This window comes from Mobula birostris, chromosome 21, assembly GCF_030028105.1.
Source record: "Mobula birostris isolate sMobBir1 chromosome 21, sMobBir1.hap1, whole genome shotgun sequence".
Taxonomy (NCBI): domain Eukaryota; kingdom Metazoa; phylum Chordata; class Chondrichthyes; order Myliobatiformes; family Myliobatidae; genus Mobula; species Mobula birostris.
Genome location: NC_092390.1, coordinates 19,819,814 through 19,839,102, shown reverse-complemented (window position 1 = coordinate 19,839,102; position 19,289 = coordinate 19,819,814). Strand labels below are relative to the sequence as shown.

At 39.6% G+C, this 19,289-nt stretch overlaps 1 protein-coding gene across 1 annotated transcript in view; it reads right to left on the bottom strand.

The window, feature by feature from the left end:
• Nucleotides 1–19,289, bottom strand: part of LOC140185653 (inorganic pyrophosphatase-like) — a 44,910-nt gene that overhangs the window by 11,719 nt on the left and 13,902 nt on the right. The window contains exons 5-8 of the mRNA XM_072239111.1: nucleotides 18,034–18,120; nucleotides 14,055–14,181; nucleotides 7,717–7,844; nucleotides 101–186 (exon numbers count right to left, since the gene is read on the bottom strand). Coding sequence (XP_072095212.1) covers nucleotides 101–186; nucleotides 7,717–7,844; nucleotides 14,055–14,181; nucleotides 18,034–18,120 — 428 coding nt within the window. The remainder of the gene's footprint in view (nucleotides 1–100; nucleotides 187–7,716; nucleotides 7,845–14,054; nucleotides 14,182–18,033; nucleotides 18,121–19,289) is intronic.

The following is a 19,289-nucleotide window of genomic DNA, read 5'->3' as shown; positions in this document are numbered from 1 at the left end:
CCAGATGGTATTTCACTGTCAGGCCACTTTAAAATGATTCAAGATAAGCAAACCCATATTTATTTATTTATATTTGATCACTAATCGTTGGGATATTTACCAGTTAATTTCTCCAACAGGGGATGTTTTCATTATCAAAGTTTTCCAAAAAGCATGTGTGCTTTTGATCACCTTAATGGCAAAGTCCTGAAAGTAGATATCCTTGCATTAATAAATTTTAACACACTTACTTAAAAAGTAATTTCAATCAAGTCACAGACAGTTCATGTGCAGATTAAAATATCGTTACTACAAACATTGTGAGGGGCATTGCCCTTCAGAGATTCAGATTTACAGTGAATGGTAATTAAAAGATGTTAAAGGTAAATGACCTTGAGTTTACTGAAGGTACGGAAAGAAGCCATAGTTGGAAGCTTAACATCAAAGGATATACTTTGTATCAAAAGGACAGGCTTGAAGGTATAGGCAGTGGTGTGGCTCTGTTGAGATGGAATTACATCCTTAGAAAGAGGCGACATGGTCATCAAGGGAATGGCGGCGTAAGGAAAAGGTCTCTTGACAAAAAAGAAGGTAAACTGCCCCATAATCGAATTTAGACAAATACTTAATATTGCATAATATTGATATTAATAAAAGGGGCAAGGATGATGTCTAAGAACAAGATTAAAAAGTCTGCTCCGAAGGCTGATAAACATAAAGAGACGCAGCAAGGCGACGGGCCTAGCTCCCCCACGGCAAGCCAGGACTGAGATAATGAGGGGGAATCGGTGACTCTGTCCTTGATTCTCGGAGAGATTTGCGAGTTCCAACAAGATAACAGCAAACAGCTGGAAGATATTAAAGGAGAAATAGTAAAAACTAACTCGCGGATAGATGAAGCCGAAGCGAGGATTGTTGGAATTGAAGAGAAGCTACAAAACGCAGAGGAGGTGATAGCAGAAATGCTGAAGCTGCAAGACCAGCTCCAGTGGAAACTAATAGATCAAGAGGGCCGCTCGAGAAGGGAAAATGTGAGGATTTACGGAGTTCCCAAAGGAACTGAAGGTAAACCCGGATTGATGATTCCCTTCGTGGAGAAGCTACTTAGAGAGAACCTTGATATACCAGCCGCAAAAGACCTACAGATAGAAAGAGCTCACCGCGCGTTGGCACCACAGCCTCCGGCAGGCGCCCAGCCCAGATCGATTCTGGTCAGATTTCTCAGTTACAGAACGAAGGAAGAGGTGCTTAAAAGGGCATAGCAAAAGAAAGGTTTCATGTGGAACAACTGTAAAATCAGTTTAGACCACGACTATGCACCGGGGATTCTTGCCAGACGGAAGGAATAAACGGAAACACGGAGAGTCCTGAAGGAAAACAACATCAAATTCCAGACCCTGTATCCAGCTCGGCTAAGAGTCTTTTACGACGAAGGGACAAAAACTTACGCTACGGTGGAGGAGGCAACGTTGGACCTGGCGGACCGGGGACTACCTATTAAAGTGATCACCCAACCGGAGTCGCCACTGGAGAGGATTCGGCAGAAGTCGTGGCAGTTAGTGGGGTGAGGACACTCCACACGAACCAGAGTGTCAAACTACAAGGAAAAGCTGCAAATATTCAGACGCGTATGTACAGAGAACACAGATTAATTAAGAGAAATGACTGAAAAGAGTAAATCGGCCTTAAAGGTAAAATGAAAACTGGTAACTGAAAATAAACTAGACGGAATAACTTGAATGATAGCAATATGGTTGAGACATAAATAGGAGAAAATTCTCTATGATTATTCAAACTGCTGAGGGCCCTCTAACACAGGGTGAAGATAGAGGTTATCCCTCTGAACTGAGGCGAGTCAGTGCTCAGGCCTCACTGTGGGAAGTCGGGAAAAATTTTCAAATGTTGCACGTTCAAAAATGTCTAGGGTGTGGTTATATGTCTTGGTTTACTGTTGAGAAGGGATTGCTTACTGGTTGGTTAGAAAAGGAGAGTTTTTTTTCTACTAGAGAAAAATGCAAACTGAATTGGTAAAAATAATTTCCTATAATGTTAATGGGGTTTTGAATCCAATTAAAAGAAATAAGATTATGTCTAAATTGAAAAAAGAGAGGGCACAAATAGCTTTCCTCCAGGAAACACACATGAGCCAATCTGAACATGGAAAATTAAAAAGAATGGGCTTTAAGCATGTATTTTATTCATCATATAAATTGAGTCACAAAAGAGGGGTAGCTACTTTAATATCAAGTACTCTTAATTATGAACATATTTCAGAGACTAGAGACAAAGAAGGACGGTTCGTAAAAATCACAGGAAGAATAGAAGGTACAGAAATAACATTGCTGAATGTTTATGCTCCTCCAGGTTGTGAATGGTCATTTTATAGACACATTTTTGACCTAATGGTCAGTTCTCAAGGGGTAGTAATTTGTGGAGGGGACTTTAATATTAGATTAAATCCTATATTAGATTCTTCAAGAATAGTTACTCAGAATAAACCTCTGACTCGGAAAGTGAATTCATTGATGGAGGGGTTGGGAATTATAGATGTCTGGAGGGAATTACACCCTACTAGTAAAGATTATACATATTACTCTTTCCCTCATTCAGCCTATTCAAGGACAGACTATTTCTTTATCTTTAATACAGATAGACTCAGGATAAAAAACTGTAATATTGCAACAATTGATCTGTCGGATCATAGCCCAGTCTCTATGTCTCTAATCATGGAAAGGAAAATGAGGAAAACACTATGGAGGGTAAACTCACATATACTCAATAACCCGAAAGTAATGGAGAGATTAAGGGGAGAAGTCAAAGAATATCTAGACCTTAATGACACGAGAGAAACATCACCAGTGATCTTATGGGATACATTGAAAGCTGTACTGAGAGGGAAAATTATTTCCATTACCACTCACATGAAAAAAAATCCATGCACAAAAATTAGCAGACCTTCAAGGAAAACTAAAACAACTTCAAGTTGTAGATAGCAACAAAAGTAATTCAAATCGAAAACAGGAAATTAGGAAATTGCAAAGTGAAATTGACGATATTTATACGTTGGAAACTCAAAGAAATTTTCTTTACCTGAGACAAAAGAATTATGAAGTAGGAGGTAAATCAGCTAGATTATTAGCATATAAATTACGAAAACAACAAGCAGACAATACAATTCATAAAGAATCCAAAGACAAAGCTTGTGGAGAGTACAATAGGGAAAATTCAAGAGAGTTTTGAAACATATTATCGAGAGCTGTACTCCCAACCCCGGGCCCCCAATGAGCCCTATATAGACAGTGTATTGAATTTTTCAGATCTACCTAAACTTACAGATTTACAAAATGAAAGTTTATTAGAACCAGTAACTGTCAAAGAACTGAACGTGGCCATCTCTAGGTTAAAGGCTGGAAAGTCCCCGGGTTCTGATGGGTTTACCTCAGAGTGGTACAAGTCCCTGAAGACACAGTTAGCCCCATTACTACTTAACACCTTTAGTTGGATCTTGCAGAGAGGAGAAACTCCACCTTCCTGGAGAGAAGCAATTATTTCAGTTATTCCTAAAGAGGGTAAAGATAAACTAGAATGTGGCAATTATCGGCCAATTAGTGTTCTTAATTTAGATTACAAACTATTTACATCTATATTAGCGCGCAGATTGGAAAAGCTTTTACCTGGCCTAATCCATTTAGACCAGACTGGATTTATTCAACAAAGACAAACACAGGACAACATAAGGAGAACTCTGCACATATTAGAACAGGTTAATAAGAATGAGACAGAGACAATGGTAGTAGGATTGGACGCTGAGAAAGCTTTTGATTCGGTTAGTTGGGCATTCCTATACAGAGTGTTAGGAAGATTTGGCTTTCAAGACAAGTTTATTAAAGTAATTCAGACTCTATATGACAGCCCTACAGCCCGAATTAAGATAAATGGGGACCTCTCTGACTCCTTCATTTTAGAGAGAGGCACCAGACAGGGATGCCCAATTTCTCCTCTCCTTTTTGCGCTATATATTGAACCGCTTGCCCAACTAATAAGACAGAGCGAAATCGTAAAAGGTATCAAAGTGGCAGGGATTGAACAGAAAGTGGCGTTATTCACAGATGATGTTTTGGTCTATCTGAGTGAACCAGAAAAATCATTTATAGGATTGTTTACACTGTTGGATGACTTTGGGAAAATATCAGGTTATAAAATAAATGTAAAGAAAACGCAGGTTATGTCCCTAAATTATACACCATCCAAAAAGTTGCAGGATACATATGATCTTAAGTGGGAAGCTAAATCATTAAAATATTTAGGAATAACCCTGCCGAAGGATCTTTCAACACTGTTACAGGTAAATTATGGGCCATTAATCTCAGAGATAAAAGCAGATATGCATAGATGGAATCTTATCCCCTTTTTAAGTTTAAATTCAAGGGTAAATACTATAAAAATGAATAGTCTTCCTCGGTTATTGTATCTTTTCCATACTTTACCGGTGGAGGTGGGTGATAATCAATTCAGGGAATGGGACAACTGGATTTCCCGCTTCATTTGGCAAGGGAAGAAACCTAGAATTCGCTATAACACCTTACAGTTAGGGAAGGAAGGAGGAGGTATGGTTCTTCCTTGCCTGAGAAATTATTTTTATGCCTCACAGATAACCCCTCTGTTATATTGGTGTAACAGGGAATATAAGGCTAGATGGAAGGAAATAGAATTTGGATTAGTTGACAGTTTTCCTCTTCAGGCCTCAATAGCTGACAAAGGATTGATGGCCCAGTTGGAAAAATTTAAAAACGCTTGGATAAATCTTACATTAAAAGTATGGCAGAAGGTGGTTAATTCATGTGGAATTAATAACATGTTAAAACTCTTTAGATGGTGACATATGATACTGAATTCCTTCCCAACAGAGATAAAAGATTTGAGCTATGGATAAAGAAAGGTCTTACAACCTACCTCTCATTTATAGATAAAATAGTATTACAAAGTTTCCAAATCTTGCAGGACAAACATGGCCTAGAACATAATGACTTTTTTAGGTACCTTCAAGTACGAAACTATGTTAACCAGAGTTGTAGATATACAGACCTATCAACAGTAGAATTAGAATTTTTCAAGATTCTGAATTCAGCTTGCAGTTCAATACCTAGTAAATCAGTTTCTCGATTATATAATGCACTCTCCCATGCTAAAAATGTAAATACACTGTATATTAAAGAGAAGTGGGAGAAAGAAGCGGGGTTGGTACTTTCAGAGGAGGCTTGGGGGAAAATCTGCAGCTTTCAATGGTCCTCGACTAATTCTTTGACTTGGAGAGAACATTGTTGGAAAAACATTATAAGATACTTCAAGACCCCATATCAGGAAAAATATAAAGATACAAATGTGATGTGTTGGAGAAGGTGCGGCTCCAAGGAGGCAAATCATTTTCATATTTTTTGGGATTGCCCTAAATTAAGTCTATTTTGGGAAGGTATTCATAGAACATTAGTTAAGGTACTTAGGTCCCAGATACCACTGAACTTTGAGACGCTCTATTTGGGGCATGTATTGTTTCTTGAACAGAAGGAGGATATAAAGTTGCTGCAGGCCCTCTTAGCGGCAAGTAAGAAATCAATCACTAGAAAATGGCTAAATCCAATACCACCTACATTAGAAGATTGGTACGAAATTATCTTGGAAATATTTAAAATGGAAAAGTTGACTTACTCCCTGAGAACTCAAAAAGAAAAATTTTATCAAATCTGGAATAAATGGATTGAATATATAACCCCAACGCGAGCAGACTTTAGATGACTCTCCTAATGATTTATACTGCTCTTCTCATCAACACAGTAATATTGCTAACGTAAGCACCCCTAGTCTAAATGTTTGTTTTTTTTGTTTCTTTTGGAAAATAGAGAATTAACACAAGTAAAGGGAAAGATTTGGGAAAGGGATAAAAAAATGAAAAAATTAAGTAAATAAGTACATAGGGATTGGATAATTATGTCTGCGGGCAGGAGCAAGCATGAACAAATTAGGATATAAACACCTACAATGGTTGATACATAGGCTTATATGGAAACTATTATTACCATTTTTCTTAACAACTAATTCCATTACTTAGCCTAATAGGTTAGATTTACCACAGTAATTATCTATTTAAATGTTTATTTTCCTTTTATATCATCTCAATGTGTACTTAAGAATGTATAAATAATTGTAGTTTTATGCATATAAAAAAATGGAAAAGGTTATATGTGTGAAAAAAGTACATGATATTTGTGAATTCCTTATCCAAATAAAAATAAAATTAAAAAAAAAGTTTACTGAAGGTACAAGAACATCTTTGGAATAGTTGATGAAAATTAAAATGAAGATGCTGGAGAATAAGTAGAAACACCAATGCTGGGAAGGTGAATGCATCAGAAAATTGGGAAGGAGCACTGTGACTGGGATAGGAAAAAAAAATTAGTTTGAAATTTCAAAGAAAATGTCAATGGGATGGAGGGGACAAAGGGAATATCATTTATAACATAAGATTAGGATGCCATGTTGGTGAACTCCAATGATAACCTAATGAGGTTCAATTGAGAGAAAACCCATCTCGCCCTGAAATGTTGACTCTTTATTCCCTCCATAGATGCTACCTGACATGCTGAGATCCTCCAGCACTTTGTGTGTTGCAAAAGAATGTAAGAGTTAGCTCATAAGTATAGCGAACTACCAAATTAGCAGACAAGGATCACTGAGTGAAAAGGAAACTCCATTTGATTATACACGCGAGTAAAGGCAGTCTCATCAGGCTGGAGAGGAGGTAAACATTGTTAACAGTTGACATGATAAGACAAAAGTAAAACAGACACATACGTAAGATTTATATCGGGGTCCCAACCAATATTCTTGCGGACCGGCCGACCGGGGGGGGTTAAACTCACCTCAAAATGTCTTTTTACAGTTAGGGTTGCCAACTTTCTCACTCCCAAATAAGGGACAAAAGTAGCAGTCAAATCCCAGGACACTTTATCCCAGGAAAGACTACCATGACCATGAAACCTTGCGCAGGCACCTGTGTGCGCATGCGTGACATGCACATATGATGTGCGCATGCGTGTACGTGCCAATTTTTTCCCACAAATTGGTTTTGCCTTCATCTTCCCGACTACACTGTAATACATTATTTCTACTTTATATAGGCTGTGTATTTATCATATCATTCCTGCTTTTACTATATCTTAGTGTTATTTTAGATTTTGTGTTATTTGGTATGATTTGGTAGGTTATTTTTTGGGTCTGGGAACGCTCAAAAATTTTTCCCATATAAATTAGTGGTAATTGCTTCTTTGATTCACGCCAATTAGGCATGAAAGGTTTTATAGGAACGCTCTACCTTAGCAGGGGAAATACGGGACAAGGGCGGTCCGGTAAGGGACAAACCAATTTAGCCCAATACATGGGATGTCCCGACAAATACGGGACTGTTGACAACCCTATGTTCAAGTTCAACAGTGCATGACAGGGAATGAGGAAAGGTGCAGTTGACTCATATCGTTTCCTCATGGCCCGGTAGCACATGCTCTGCGGCCCAGTGGTTGGGGACCTCTTATTTATAGAAAGATAGGCATAGATTGCTAAATAACTGCAAGGACCACAGGAAACTGCACTAGCTCAAAATAGTACTAAAATATAAAAGAAAAGGATTAGCTTTATTTATAACATGTATATGGAAACAGTGAAATGCATTGTTTGTCACAATACCTTATCCTTGAATTCACCATTGAATGCAAACTGGTTTTCGGGTTTTCCATCAGGCACCTTGTATCGCCTGAACCAGTCAACAGAGGCTTCCAGATATCCTGGCTTTAGCCTTCTCACATCATCAATATCTAGGCATAATCACAAGATCAATCAGAAAATTCAAAAAAGGTGGCAATTTGGATATTTCTGGGCGATGAGAACAAGATACATCAAATTAAAATAAAATGATTTAATATCTCCTATAAGGATAACTACTTTGATGGTGGATAGTAGAGTAGGGAAGAGGTGGAATGACGTGCAAATTTTCAGGTGATAAAAACAGGATTCTAAAAAATGCCCCACCACAACAAGAAGATGTTGCTGTAATTACTGGCTAAAAACTTAACTTATGGGGAGACGGTGTTGAAAAGGAGCACATGCTATGCTGATTTCCAAGTACTTCCCATTGTGTCATTAAGTGATAGTGAGAGAAAAGCTAACTAAAAGTGGACTTTTTTGTTGTTGTATGAGTCACTTTGATTCGTTATAGTGGGTATCTTCAGGTTTCAGGGAGTGGTGGCCGCCACACAAATGTGTTACAATATGCTAAATTGTTCAGGAAAACCTGAATCTGTTCCTCCTTGGGAATGAAATAATATTTTTGTAACCAATTTCCAAACTTTTTGATGCGTTGCTAGATAGAATGGGGGGGGGGGGGTATACTGAGGAAGTACAAAGTCCAAGTTGGGTGGGACAAGTTGACCGCCATTGGTCACATCAAAGTTTTAAGACGATACCAACCATTTTATGGAAATGTGCAACACTTTAAACAAGTTTGAAGTGGTAAAAGCACCCTAAAATAAGGAACAATAAAACTGCGGCACATGGTAATGTGGCAGGTAGTGCCACTGCCTCACGACGCCAGAGGCCCCAAGTCCATTCCTAACTTTGGGGCCCTCTCTCATGCTCCAGTTTTCTCCCACATCTCAGGGACATGTTGGGAAGTTAATTAACTACAGTAAATTACTGCCTAGGATAGTCAAGTGGCAGAAGAGGGGAATAGTTCTGCTGGGATTTGGTCTGAATCTGATGGGCTGAATATGACAATCTGCCTTGTTTGTAACTTCTGTGGTGCTTAGCAGATCTTTTGGATTACTGGATTATTATTCAATAACAATAATGATAATGCACCAACATATTTTAGATTTACTTTTTTATTATCTTCTTTCATAGTATTCTATTAAATTTCTCAGCAAATCCAGTAGGTTCAGCAAGAATCAGGCCCTGGTGAATCGGGAGCATAACTAATGAGTCAGATGCTGAACCACTGGGATTTCAAAATGTTTGAATATTGCAGTCTTGGAATCTAAACTGCTCAAGGAATATGATACAGTAAATAATCATTTAGTTGTTAGCAAATCAAACATTACCCAAAACACTGGAATTTATTTCTATAGTTCTGAACTCATTAAGGAAATAAAGAGCCTATAGGTACTACAGAAAAGGCACAACTTGGCTTTCTTTCTTTTGAAATTCCGATCATTATAGAAGCCATTTACCATCCATTTGATTCAGTACACACTACACTAAGCCTGAAAGAACTGAAAATAGCAAAGCCACTTGGACCAGTCAAAATCCCAGCTGGAGTACTGAAGATCTGAGCTTCAAGGACTCCTTGTCATGCTCTTCCAGCACAGTTACAACACTTAGCACTTACTCACAATGTGGAATGTACATCCCACTCACAAAAAAAGCATAACGAATACATTCTGGCTTACTGCCACTAGTCTTCTCTCCAAAGCAATGATAGGTCTTCTCAACAATGATATCACACAGCATGTTCTCACTAATGCTTATTTTGGGTCTTATCAGGGCCTCTCAATACCTCATCTCAAAAAGGACCACAGAACTCGTCTAGAGGTAAGAGTAGCTAAGTGTGGCATTATGAAAAGGAAAGGAAAGGAACGTTGCATCCGGAGTTTCTCCGGTTAGCGAATGATTTCCTTCCACGCCTCTCTGACGTAGTGGGGAACCACGTACGAGGTAAGTTACAGTAGTGGTTTGCCATTGCCTTCTGCCGGGTGAGTTTCCAAAGAGATCACCAGCTCGTAACCCAGCACAGATGGAAAGTGTGCAGGGGAGCCGGCTGGATTCGAACTCAGGACCTTTCGTCTTGAAGTCCGGCGCTGATGCCACTACACCACCAGCCAAGTCGTGGCATTATGACACCTCAGTAAAGCTGAAATCAAAGGGTATCATTGGCTGTCATTCAGTATCATTGGGATCACCACTGTCCAAGATCTCTACTAATCATGTTCCCATTCATTCCTACCATCTTCAACATAGTCATCATTTAGCTGGATGGGTGCAGTGCCAACAGCACTTAGGAAGCTGGAGATCTTTAAAAACAAAGCTGATGTTTGATGAGCACTCAATCAACTACACTAAATATTATTCCCACCACCACTGGTTGGAATATTATCTACAAAATGCATTGAAAACACTGTCTTGTTTGGTTGTACAGTTGAATGACAATTAAACTTGAATTGAAGATACTTGCTCAGTCCACACTGAGAGCATTGCAAACAGATGACTTCTTTCACCAAGGAGGAGTGAACAAATACAATGGAAAATCTGCAGGTGATGGCATTCCAAGTATTGAAGCATCCACTTAAAGTATTTACTTTTGGTTACTGCATCTAACCCTGAAACTCTCCATCTGTCAGTACTGTGAGAATATTCTTTAGAAGACTTCCAGCCACAGTCTTCAATGATAATTAGGAGATGAGTAATAAAGGCTGGCCTTTGCAGCAACATAGATCTGAATATGAAACCATAAGACAGAGGAGCAGAATTAGGCCATTTGGCCCATCAAGTCTGCTCCACCAATCATGGCTGATCCTTTTTTTCCCTCCTTCTCAATGTCATTCCCCAGCCTTCTCTTCTTAACCTTTGATGCCATGTCCAATCAAGAAACTATCAACCTCTGCCTTAAATACACCCAGCAACCTGGCCTCCACAGCTGTATGTGGCAACAAATTCCACAAATTCACCATTCTCTGGCTAAAGAAATTTCTCCACATCTGTTTTGAAAGGGCGCCCCTCTATCCTGAGCCTGTGCCCTCTTAACCTAGACTCTCCCACCATGAAAAACATCCTTTCCACATCTACTCTGTCTAGGCCTTTCAACATTCGAGAGGTTGCAGTGAGATCCCTCTCATCCTTCTAAATTCCAGCGAGTACAGACACAGAGCCTTCAAACATTCCTTGTATGATAACCTTTTCATTGCTGGAATTATCCTTGTGAACCTCCTCTGGAGCCTCTCCAATTCCAGCACATCTCTTCTAAGATGAGGAGCCCAAAACTGTTCACAATACTCAAGGTGAGGCCTCACCAGTGCCATATAAAGCCTCAGCATCGCATCCCTGCTCTTCTATTCTAGACCTCTTGAAATGAATGCTAACATTGCATTTGCCTTCCTCACCATCGACTCAACCTGCAAGTTAACCCTTAGGGTGTTCTGCACAAGGACTCCCAAGTCCCTGTGCAGCTCAGATTTTTGGATTTTCTCCCCGTTTTGAAAATAGTCCACACATTTATTTCTAAAGTGCATGATGATGCATTTTCCAACATTACATTTCATTTCCCACTTTCTTGCCCATTCTCCTAATCTGTAAGTCCTTCTGCATTCTACCTGTTTCCTCAACACTACCTGCCCCTCCACCAATCTTCACATCATCTGCAAACAAAGCCATCTATTCCATCATCTAAATCATTTACATACAGCATAAAAAGAAGTAACAATGTATAGAAAAAATAGGAACCATAGGATTAGGCACCCCTACAGCTTACTTTACTGTTCAATATCATAGCTGATCATCCAAATTCAGTGCCCTGTACCAACTTTCTCCCTTCATCCCTCTAACCCATAAAATATCCAAAACTTCTTGAAAGGTTTTAATCATTGGGCTTTAACTGCTTTCTGTGTAAGAGAATTAAACAGGTTCATAGCATGCTGTGAAGAAATTCCTCAACTCAGTCTTAATGGTTTACCCCTTATTTCTTTTTTAAATTAAAGTTTGTCAAAAGTGTTCAAGAAAGTTTCCTTAATCACTACATAGAAGTCTCAACTAAAGAGAGTGCGATACTAGATCTATTAGGGAATGAGACACAGCAGGTGACAGAAGTTTGTGCAGGGGAACACTTTGCATTTAATACCATTAGTTTCAAGATAATTATGGAAAAGAATAGGTCTGGTCCGGTCCTTGGGTTGATATTCTCAATTGAAGTAAGGCCAATTTTGATGGTATCAGAAAGGATCTGGCTTTCCGATACCATCAAAATTAGAAAGTATGGATTGGTCAGGTTGTCCTCTGGAAAAGGTGTACTTGGTATGTGGGAAGCCTTCAAAATTTTGAGAGTAGAGATTGTATGTTCCTGTCAGAATAAAAGGCAAGGACAATAGGTTTAAGGAACTTTGGTTTCTGAAAGATAAGGGACAAAGTTGGTCCTCTGGAAGATCAATGGTAATCTACTTGCGAAGCCAAAAGAGATAGTAGAGATCTTAAATTTTTTTTAGCATCTGTGTTTACTTGGAAAACAGACACAGAGTCTACAGTTGTGTGGCAATGTAGCAGTGAGGTGATGGACTCTAAATAGATTAGAGGGGGAAGTGTTTGCTGACGAGGCAAGTTAAGGTGGATAAATTACCAGTGCCTGACAATGTGTTCCCTGGGACCCTGTGGGAGACTAGTGCAGAAAGTGAAGGGGCCCCAGCAGAGATATCTAGAACATCCTTAGCCACAGACCAAGTGCTGGAGGATTGGAGGATAGTTGTTGTTCCATTGTTTAAGAAAGGCTCTAAGAATAAGCCAGGAAATTATAGGCCAATGAGCCTGACATTAGTAATGGGAAAGTTACTGGAAGATATTCTAAGAGATCAGATATACAAGTAGATAGGACTGATTAGGAAAAGTCATGTCTAACCAAGCTTAGGTTTTTGAGGAAGCTACCGGGAATGTTAATGAAGGCAAGGCAATGGATGTTGTCTACATAGACTTTAGTAAGGCCTTTGACAAGGTCCCATAGGGGAGGTTGGTCATGAAGGTTCAGACACTTGGCATTCAAGATGAGGTAGTAAATTGCAGAAGCCAGTGAGTAGTTGTCGATGGTTGTCTCTCTGACTAGAGGTGTGCTCAGGAATCGGAGCTGGGTCCCAAGTCATTTGACATCTATATCAATGATGTAGATGATAACATACTAAACTGGACACCAAGATTAGGGGTGTAGTGGACAGCGAGGAAGACTTCCAAAGCTTGCAGCGGGATCTGGTCCAACAGGAAAAAGGGCTGAGAAATGGCTGATGGAATTTAATACAGACAAGCGTGAGGTGTTGCACTTTGGGAGGACAAACCAGGTTAGGTCTTACACAGCCAGTTTTAGAGTACTGATAAGTTCAGTACAACAGAGGGATCTGAGAATACAGATCTACAATTCCTTGAAAGTGGCTTCACAGGTAGATAGTGTCCTAAAGAAAGCTCTTGGCACATTGGCTTTCATAAATCAACCTACTGAGTACAGGAGTTGGGATATTATGTTGAAGTTGTTTAAGTTGGTGAGGCCTAATTTGCAGTATTGTCCAGGTTTGGTTCCCATCTACAGGAAAGTATCAGTAAGATTGAAAAAGTGCAAAGAACAAGTATGTCGCCAGGATTTGAGGACCTGAATTATAAAGAAAGATTGAAAGTTAGGATGTTATTCCCTAGAAGATTTGATAGAGGTATACAAAATTATGAGAGGTATAAATATGATAAATCCAAAGAAGCTTTTTTCACTGAGGTTGGGTAAGACTACAACTATAGGTCAGAAGTTATGGGTGGAAGATTCAAAGTTTAAGGGGAACTTCACTCAGAGGGTGGTGAGTGTGTGAAACGAGCTGCCAGCACAAGTGGTGAATGAAGGTTTGATTTCAACATACAAGAGAAATTTGGATTGGTACATGGATGGGAGGGGTGTGGAGGGTTATGGTCCGGGTGCAGTTCAATGGGACTCAATATGGACGAGATGACCGAAGGAGCATTTTCTGTGCTGTAGTGTTCAATGACTAGTCTTAGTGCGCGATCCCTCAAACTTTGATCTACTGTACCATTCCTCAAAAATCATGGTCAACAATTCATCCCAGCTTCACCTTTTGTAATACTCATTGTTGTGTAGGAAAATATATCCTTTGTTTGAAATACTTTACAACTGATTCACTGTGCTACCTAAGTTCCCTTGGACACAAAGGATATAAAAATTTCTGATCAGAATTTAAGTGAATGAATGTGTACAAGTTAGATTAAAGTCCGTTTACACTTACCATTAAATTTATCTGCATCAGGATCTTTAATATTAATTGCAATAATCTTCCAGTCAGTTTCACCTTCATCAATCATTGCCAGGGTACCCAGAACTTTTACCTGGATAACCTCACCTCTTTCATACACCTGAAATCAAATAAAACAAAAAAAAAAAAATCATAAAACTGTTATAAGCTGCATCCAGATCATTTCACTATCAAAAAATTTCTTCAAAATACTCAATATAAATTGTGAAGATTTCAGAAATTGTGGTAGTTTTACCTCATTCCATGCTCGTTTGCAAGTTATTGCTTCTAATAAAGTATTTATTTTTCAATTTTTAACCTCTTATTCAAAATCAAGCTACACATGTTTGGAGGATCATCCCACATTTACACAGGGCCACAATGATTGCTCGGGAATGGGTATACAATATTTGGGTATGAAAAGTATCAGACTATAGTTTGATTGGACTCATCATCTCTAACAAATGATGAAAGGAGGACGAAATTGATCTGGAGAATATTCAGACAATTGCCTTTGGAAGATGATTTGACAAAAAAAAAATCACAGCACACCAAGCTCTTATTTCAGAATTACTTTCTAACCTCAAAGTATTTGGACAGTTCACAAGAATGATCCTGGGAAGGACAGGGTTAACATCTGAGGAGTGTTTGATGGTTCTCAGCCTGTATTTGCTGGAGCTTAGAAGAATGAGGAGAGAATTTCATTAAAACCTATCAAATACTGGGAAGCCTAGACAGAATGGATGTGGAGAGGATTTTTCGATAGTGGGGGAGTCCAGGACGAGAGGGGCACAGCCTCAGAATACAGGGACGTCCCTTCAGAACAGAGATCAGGAGGAATTGCTTTAGCTTGTGGAACTCATTGCCACAGAGAGCTGTGGATGCCAGGTCATTGGGTATAGTTAAAGCAGAGGTTGACAGGTTTTTGATTAGTCAGGGCATCAAAGGTTACTGTATAGGGAGAAGGCAGGAGAATGGGGTTGAGACAGATATAAATCAGCCATGATGGAATGGCAGAGCAGACTCAATGGGCTTAATAGCCTAATTCAGTCTTACAGTCCTATGTCAATAGTGTCAACATGAACAGCAATCCATGGTTAACCACACTATCACAATGCCCAGTAGCTGACCCAGCGTCTGCTCTCAGATCAGTTAATTGTGTTTCACAAGCAGATTTCAGTAAGGCTTTCTTCATCAGTGAAGTTTGGAACACATTTCTTGAAAGAGGTGGCATAAGAATATCTCAATGACAATCACTTAAATTACCAAAGCACAGAAGATTATGAACACAAGTGTGTATACTTGGGATGAGTATTGATGGGTACTGGGACCTCTGATGTTCGTTATGTATATAAATGACCTGGATGAAAATGTAGATGGGTGGGTTAGTAAGTTTGCAGATGATATTAAGATTGGTGGTTTTGTAGAAGACTGGCAAAGGATACAGTGGGACATAGATCAGTTGTAGATGTGGCAGGTAAGTGTTTAACCCAGCAAATGTGAAGTGTTAGGTCAAATGTAAAGAGACAGTACACTGTTAGGGCCAAGACCTGATGAGCAGAGGGATCTTGGAGTCCAAGTTCATAGCTCCCTAGAAGTGGCTGCACAGGTTGATAGGATGGTTAAGAAGCCATATGGTATGCTTGCTTTGAGTAGTCGAGGCACTGAGTCCAAAAGTCATAAAGTTAGGTTGCAGTTTTATAAAACTCTAGTTAGGCCACATTTGGAATATTATATAGTTTTGGTCACCCCATTATAGAAAGGATCTCAAGGCTTTGGAGAGGGTGCAGAAGAGGTTTGCCAGGATGTTGCCTAGATTAGAGGGTATATGCTACATTAAAAAAAAGGTTGGGTTGTTTTCTCTGGGGCAGTCAAGGATAGGGGATATCTGATCGAGGTTTATAAGATTATGGCAGGCACAGATAGAATAGGCAGATAGTATCTTTTTCCCAGGGTTGAAATATCTAATACCATAGGACATGTATTTAAAGTGAGGGAGAGTACACTCAAAGGAGATGCAAGGAGCAAGGTTTTTTTTGGTGCCTGGAATGTGTTGCTTGGGGTGGCAGGCCCCCCCCCCCAAAAAAACCTAATGTTTCTGTGGGGCAGATATATTAGGGACTTTTAAGAGATGCTTAGATAGGCACACAAATGTGTGGGAAATGAAAGCATATGGATATTGCATAGGTAGAAGGGATTAGTTTAGTTACTTCTTGATAACTAATTTAATTGTTTCAGCACAACACTGTGGAACTCCACCATGGATGGCACCCCGCCCCCCCCCCCAAGCCCAACTGTGAAAGGAGGGCTGGACAAGGGGCTAACAACACCAGCCCACAAAAACCCAGAACTGCAGAAACACCAACAGAGGCTCCAAAGACTTCATCTTTGGAAAGGAAGGATCTTCGCCTAGAAGATGCATTGTCATATGTTAAAAGTGGAAGTCACATGGCCAATCAACCTTTTATCGGCCCAGGACAGAGGACTCTGGTGAGCTGTTGTTGGCAGCCTATACTCAGTATGGATGCTGGGCTTACGGACAACAGTATGGGCTGAAGGGCTTGTTCTTGTGCAGTACTGTTCTATGTTCCAGGTTCTATACACCGGCATGTCTTCTGGACTCTGTCCATCATCCTTAATCACCAAGATTTTTTTCTCACTTCTAATATTATCTTTTAGCTGTGAAGGAGATTAGTGTCAACTCTTTGCAGTGGAAGGATGGAAATTGAATAATGCACAAAGATAAATGGAAAGAAAGCAAAACTGAATCAAAGATAAAAAGTAAACAAATAAAAATGTTCTATTTATAAAAATGTAACATCATCTATCATCAGAACTGCTAATTCACATTTTCAATTACTTCCTTCCTGAGCTAATTAGGTCATGTGTAATATTATGATCAAAGTGTGGAAAATTCTTCTCTTTCCCTAAACCAATGCTAATACTGAAGGTAAATATATTGATAGTGTGAAGGTGTGGACTAAGATTACATCCTGTTGCCCACAGATTTACACTGAACTGTCTCTCCCTATCCAACATTCCCTGATATTAACTGGTAGAATCAGACTCAAAGACCTCAGATCTACCTGTAGGATCCTGCCTCGTTTTTCATTATTTATATAAATAATTTGGATGTGAATACACAATACTGGAAAAGTAAACTGGCAGATGACACAAAGTTAGGTCTCATTGATAGTAAAGGTCATCACAGATTACAGAGGAATTGTTACCAGTTAGGAAAGTGAACCAAGAAATGGAAAATGGATTTCAATACAGATAACTACGAGGTGATGCATTTTGGAAAATCACACTGTGCTATGACCAGCTTTGGTCAGTGTTATAGGGAAGATGTGGTTAAACTGGAAAGAGTGAAGTGAAATTATGAAGATGATGGCAGGGCTAGAGGGCCTGAGATACAAGGACAAGTTGGCCAAGCAAAATGAAGGGTGACACTATAGAAATGTTTAAAATTATGGGAGACATGGCGGGTGGCAAATCTTCTCTCCAGGGTACTGACATCCAAAACTAGAGGGCAAAGATTTATGGTGAGAGGGGAAAAAACTTAAGGGAGCTGAGGGCCAACTTTTTCCACACCAAGTATATGGATGAAACTGCCAGAGGAGGTACAATAGCATCACTGAAGAAGCACTTGTGCAGGTACATGGATTGGTTTGAACATACATAATTAGATTAGCTGGGAGGGAATCCTGGGCAGCTTGGACTAACTGTGCCAAAGGACCTGTATCTGTGCAGTGTTGCTTTTTGACTGATTGGCATCTAATTACTCTGTCCTGAAATTTTGGAGGAGTGGGAATCAAAGACAGACAGCAAAGACTAAAATATGCTGTACCCTTTAGAATGGTCAAGGATAACACCCAGAATCAGAAAGGTAAGGCACAAGGGAATGACAATACAGAAAAACTACAAGGACAACAGAAGGTTCTTCCCAAACACCAACAGACAACTGCCGTACTTTGGTTCCAATTTCACAGACATCGATAGGATCATTGTCTCCACGATATTTAGTCAAGTCATCAGTATGGGTAGGGTCTTCCCAAGTCTGGAGAAAGAAAAGCGAAGTGAGAGTTACAGATAAAGGACTATTGGCTTAACTGCTCATAGCTTATAACATTCACACAGCTCAATAACTTCCTCTGACCATAATACTCCTTTCAGACCATTTACTCATCCTGTCCAGTAATTAATTTAACCCAAAGACAAGAGATTCTGCAAATGCAGGAAATCCTGGGCAACACATAAAAAATGCCAGAGGAACTCAGCAGGTCAGGCAGCATCTATGGAAGGGGATGAACAGTTGACATTTCTGATCCAGTCTCTTCTTCAGGTCCTGCAGAAGTACACAACAGGGGTCTCTGAAGGAGAATTAAAATGGTTCTATAAAACTGTAATGAGGGGAAAAATGACTAAAGAGGGGAAATAAATTTTCATCAGTGGAAGAACAATCACCAATAACACAAGCATAATCACATCAGTATTCACAAAGAATAATGTTGACATACATCCCAGGATGCACTGGGCCACATCATCAGTGATGTAACCTGGAGTTATCAGGTGTTTTGGGTCTTTCATCGTCACACATACTTGCCCAGGTGACACAGCCAGGGTTGATCAGGCCCAGGCTTGTGATCCAGCAACACTGGTCCACGGGTCACACCTCCGAATCCATAGCAATCTGGAAGTTCACTCAGCAGCCACTGGCTTTCTTTGCAGCCCCCATAATGCCAAGGAGAGAGTAGGTTCTGTACAGCGAGCAGCTCGCAAAACCTCTACATCCCACTTCCTTCGGCTCACATTGTGCCTTCCAGCAGTCTCTGGCACTGCTCTACCAGTTCCTGGTAATTGGCTTTCTTATGTTCAAATGCCTCGGGTCTTCCCAAGAACGGCAAGTTCTACCATGACCACCTGCTTTGAGATTTTTGACAGAATGACCATGTCAGACCTCAGGGATGATGATGTGATTAAGTCAGGGAACTTGAATTGCTTGCCCAAATTGACTTTATTTTAATACAGCAACATTCACTTTCCCTTCTCAAAATTAATTCAGCTTTCTAAAAATAATCACCCTTGCAGTGCATAAGCATTTTTCTGATCAAGCTGCTCTAGAACAGAATCCAAATCAAATCAGAGTGAGCAATCTGCAACAAGACAGCACCTTAAAGCAAACTGTAGACTCATGGGAATTAAGTAAAATGTACAGAAAACAATTTC